The 5,224-nt window shown below is 35.4% G+C and overlaps 1 protein-coding gene across 1 annotated transcript; it reads right to left on the minus strand.

Annotated features, from left to right (window-relative positions):
• Positions 1-3,084: 3,084 nt before the first annotated feature.
• Positions 3,085-4,503, minus strand: LOC119634638 (zinc finger X-linked protein ZXDB-like). Its single transcript, XM_038028942.1, has one exon. The coding sequence runs from the start codon at positions 4,501-4,503 to the stop codon at positions 3,085-3,087; it is 1,419 nt and encodes a 472-aa protein (XP_037884870.1).
• Positions 4,504-5,224: the final 721 nt, after the last annotated feature.

The following is a 5,224-nucleotide window of genomic DNA, read 5'->3' on the forward strand; positions in this document are numbered from 1 at the left end:
AGAAAGTTTCTGCATAATTCATTTATGTTGCTATTGTTGTCGATAGTTGAGCATTAGACAAGATGAATTTTTTTTTTGTAAGACGACTCATACTATATAAAATAGACTCTGTTCCAATAATTTCAGATGCATAATTGAAACAAAGAATAAATGTGAAAACAAACTTTCAATGAAAACTAAATCGAGTAATTACATGTTAAGGATTTAATCTTTTTATTCAATATTTACAATTTTTAAAGCTACATCGATAGATATCTTAAGTTATTTAGAAAGAATAATCGTTAAAGACAAGGACATAGAAGGTCAAAAGAATGTCAAAAATAAATTCTAAGAGTATAGACAATAAGAAAGTACAAAGAGTTCCTAGGAAATAAGTGAAACAAATGTGTTTCTTTAGCACCTTTCCTATGTGCTATCTTTAAAGACAAAATTCGCCAAAGCCGCCTTCTGTCGCCATTGTCGTTGCGATCTATGAGAGATAGGTAAGTGTGAGCATTTTTTCGTACGACTTTTGTTTTATTACAGTTACACCACTTTAGGCGAACTTCAAATCCAACTTTAGGACATAAGTGATAAAGTAAATTACTTAATGTAATTACAACTCTATTTTTGAGTGTATATCGCCTTTTTAAATGGCAAGTTGTAGAGTTGGAGCCGATGATTATGAATTCTAGTTTTCTTTCTTGTTGTTATATTGATTACGAAGATGAAAAAGTTAATACGAATTTAACGAGTCGATCGCTAATGTCTTCTAAGTCATTAGGAAAAATTTCACGGACTTATTATACTACGAGAAATGTCTACGTTTATTATGAAGCCACTTAAAAATATATAAAGAATTCATTTAATATATCTGAAAATCCTTTACATAAGCTTGATCCCCAACGAAGACAACAAGATTGATGAAGTTGCAAACATAAAAATGATACGCCTTCACTTTTCTTCCTTCCTTTTTCTATCTTTGCCACGCTTCCCTACGTAATATTTAAACGCTGAATGTACTTTAAGCAGTATTAGGCAAATAAACTTATTTGACAGAGATGTAAAAGGAAATAAAACATTTGCGTTGCGTATAAAATGTTTTGATTGCCTTAATAGCATTTTTGGTTTAGTAATCACTCTTGAGTTCTTTTAGCTTTTAACAGTTGAATGAGTTGAATTGAAATCGAAAAGAATTAGGTAATAAAGTCCCAGAAATTTGATATTTTTAGTGAGAGATATCTGTGCAAAAGTAAATTGCATTTTTGCAACTTATCGTAATTCTTAGACAGGCATCTGTATAAACATTTTTGTGTTAAATCGAAGATTTCTTCTGCCCCTCACTTGGGATGTAGATTAGGAGGAAAGTATATATAAATAAAATAAAATTGAAATTTCGTCCTTTTTCTAATATATGTACGTAACGCATTCAATTCTAAAGTACACGATACGCGACTATATCACCCCAATGAAACATATAGAAATTAGATGCGATACTAATATTATTAAGCGAAAATTTAGAGGAAAAAAAAAAATAAATTTTAATTAAATCTGTTTAACGAATGAAATGGAAAGGAATTTTCTTTGGAAAATTTTGTAAGGTATTGTGATCGTTATGTAACCATATGTTGCGAGACGAAGGTGTTTAAATGCATCGACCGATTGTCTTACGTTAGTACCTCAATCATTTAGTATATCCTCGTGTGCTAGGCATAAATAAGTAGGAAAAAATCTCAATTCTCTTTGAATGAATCTTTGATAATCATAGGTTAAGAATAAATTTAGAGGTTAAATTTACCTCCAATTGTTAATCAAGTTAAGAATAGGTAATCTGGAAAATATTAATAGAATAATAGAGCACGATCTTGTACAAAATGTTGTCTTAACTGAATATGACTTGAATGAATTAACTGAAAAAGATTGAAATTGAATTTAGACTAAATTATTTAAAATTTATATATGATAAAATCGGATTGAATTGAAATTGCATAAACTTGAACTGAAAAGTAAAGCGAAAGTTATAATCGCTTGTTCGATCGTGGCTTCTTCAAATTGTAAATGAAGGTCCTTTCATAGGCTGAAAGGGAAGTAAAAGTTATAATCGCTTGTTCAATCGTGGCTTCCTTTCGTAGGTCCTTTCATAGGCTGAAGCCTGTCTCTCTCTCTCTCTCCCTCTCTCTCTCTCTCTCTCTCTCTCTCTCTCTCTCTCTCTTTCTCTATCTCTATCTATCTATCTATCTATCTATCTATCTATCTATCTATCTGTCTATCTCTCTCTCTTACCTTTCTCCATTAAGAATTTCTCGATTAGGCCATTTTATCCCACAGTCACGCTCGACATTGGAAAGTCGACTGCGGCTATGAAGAAAGCGAAGAAACCTAAAATGAGTTATTTGTGAAATTATCAAGCATTGAGTTTCCCAGTTTGAAAATCTTTCAATATACATGGTGTTCCCTCCGGAATTGATGGAGTAAGATGGCCAAGAAGTTAAATATGTAATGGAAGTGATATTTTTAAAATTTGATCATTGTCGTATATTACTACAAGCTGATGCGCATTTTTTATACAAAATGTCACGAGAGAGCTTACGTCGAATGCACTTAGCCTTTTACGTGCTACACTTCCAGCGGTGCGTTGTCTTTTCCTCAACCGCCAGATGCATGATGCTGCCTTGCCTTTTGATACTGCCATGTAAATAAATACACATTACATTTCTACATTTAAACAATTCAATTTTTCTTCTATAGATTTCCCTTTATATAATCAATTGCATCCGGCCGACGTTTTATTCCTGCATTCTCTTTCAAAAATACCGATGAGGTTATAATTAATCACACGACAATCGATTACATAAGCGTCAGTAGAAGGTTAAGAAATGAGTTGACCATATTTTTCTGAAAAGCGAAGGAAACTAACTCCCTGGTTTTGTTTTTATTGATTGTAATTTTTGACAAAATGTTGTATTTCCATTTTTGTACCCACATAATATTTTAGATTTTTACACATCAAAATTACTTCTCTTTACAGCTTTTTGTGGCATCATTGCCTTTAGTTGCTTTCTTAGATAAATTGTTTTGACTTGTCCCTCCAGCTTCCGTTGAGCATTAATTGCCACGACGACCGACCTTACGATCGCTATGCTTACCTCCAGAACCTTTATCTTCGCCGTTGCTTTTACAATTGTTGTTACTGTTGCCCTTGGGGGTTTTAGTGGGCTTTACATTCTTGGTTTCATTGCCCTCACAGCTGTGTTGACGAAGATTAGAAAACATTTTCTCTTTGATGCTATTGGGCGAATATTTATGCTCGATGAAAGTGGGCGATATTGTCGGTGGATAAATTCTTGCTGATGTTGCATCGGTACTTGTCGCTGCCGCCGTTATAATAGTTGGTGGTGCCGCTTGTACTGCTGGTGCTTGCGCAGCATAAAAACAGTTATTCGGATCGATAGTAGTTAAACGTTGATGATGTATAACAGTTGTTGTTAGCAATTGTCCGCCAAACGAAGAGGATGAACATGATTGTATACTAGATGCTTCAAGAGTGAACTGTATTGGAGTAGTCGCACGTACATCTGTTATGCCCGCAACCTGTTGGGGAGGAGCGTTGATAGCATAGTTGTATTGTTGTTGCTGTGCTGTGTTTGCATTGACACTAGTGCGGATTGGAACGTGCTGCTGCAGCAAATGCTTACCAACATGAGCGGTATTGACCCGCCTATCGCCACTATTGCCCTGGGAACTGCTTGCGCCGCTCGATATGTTACTCATGCTTGATGGACTTAATGAATTCGACTGAGATATCGATCGTTTTCGCTGCAATACGGCACCCTCAAGGGGACCACTTGCTTTTGGAATGGAAAGAACATTTTTGGGCGATGAATTGTGTATCATTAAAGCGTGACTCTTCAAGCCCTGCGCAGCTTTATAGCTTTTACCACAATGACACTTATAACGTTTACGTACCTTCCCATTATTCTTATGCCCCTTTTTCGAATGATACTTAATTCCATTAACATTCTTGTAACGTTTCTCGCATCCCGGAACAGGGCAAGCAAATGGTTTCTCATTTCTGAATGCCCCATTGCTACTGGATTTCGAGTATCTGCTACCATAACGCATAATGAAGGTGGAGCTAAACTCTTCAGTTGTCCAAGAGTCATCGCTGTCTTCTGATTCCGAGCCAACATATTCGTCTTCATCCATTTCGCTACCAGTCGGAGTGGTGCTTCGATTTGATGATGGCATAACAGAGTTACGACGCTTATTCGTCGCCTTCGGTTTCGAGTCGGCGTCAGCAGCATTATTGTTTGGGCAAACAGTCTCCTTGCGTGCCCCATCTGGCATAAAAGGTAAGACGTAGCTTAATGGCAGACAGGCTGGTTGCGCCCGCTCCAATTGTTCAACAACTTTGGGGTCATCGTTGATGTGACTGTTCTCAATATGTCGAATCAAATCGCTTAGGTTGGGAAATAACCGTCCGCAACCATCAAACATACAAATGTTGCGCAAGAAAAACGACATTTGTTTTAAAAATCAGACGACGAACTCGCTGCGACAATTCACCTTCCACTCAAAATACAAGTAAATAGGTTTCTGCTATTTTTTCAAATACTATTCAACTCTCTTTGTAAGTTAGATATGGTTCTCTTTCGAACTTATTTGAAACTAATAATAAATTTTTGACGTCTATATTTTTCCCCTTTTGTCGATTTGTCATTTGATTTTTTATCGTATTTCAAATGTGGTTAGATTGCTTTGTTAATTTGAAATTTAATTTTTTCTTTCCTTGCTGCATACAGTTTATTACTCTGTAATGTATTACACACTGCACGGATTTTTTTTTTCAGTTCAGTATTATTTTGCTATTTAGTGACATTGAATTTTCAGATTATTGAATGAATTAGGCACTTTTCGAAATAATATTTTCGATCCAAAATTTGGGACATACTTGCGTTGAGAGATTGTGCATAAGATTTTGAAACCAGCTCTAAGATCCGTGTAATGCCGGTTTTAAATATTCTCCAGGTGATTAAAATGAAACTTTCGCTTTCAAATTTACCAAAAAAATTGAAAATTCTTGCGAGCAAGTCGCAAGAAGGCCGTGCTTAGCCACTTTTGTAGAGACATTTTGATCATTGCAAATTTTTTCATATTAATGACTATTCAAAACTGGACGTTGTATGGACAGCGGTCGAAAAAGTAGACCGATTCACACAATTTTGAATAGCATTCATCCTCGGTT

The sequence above is a fragment of the Glossina fuscipes genome, unplaced genomic scaffold (assembly GCF_014805625.2).
Source record: "Glossina fuscipes isolate IAEA_lab_2018 unplaced genomic scaffold, Yale_Gfus_2 0, whole genome shotgun sequence".
NCBI lineage: Eukaryota > Metazoa > Arthropoda > Insecta > Diptera > Glossinidae > Glossina > Glossina fuscipes.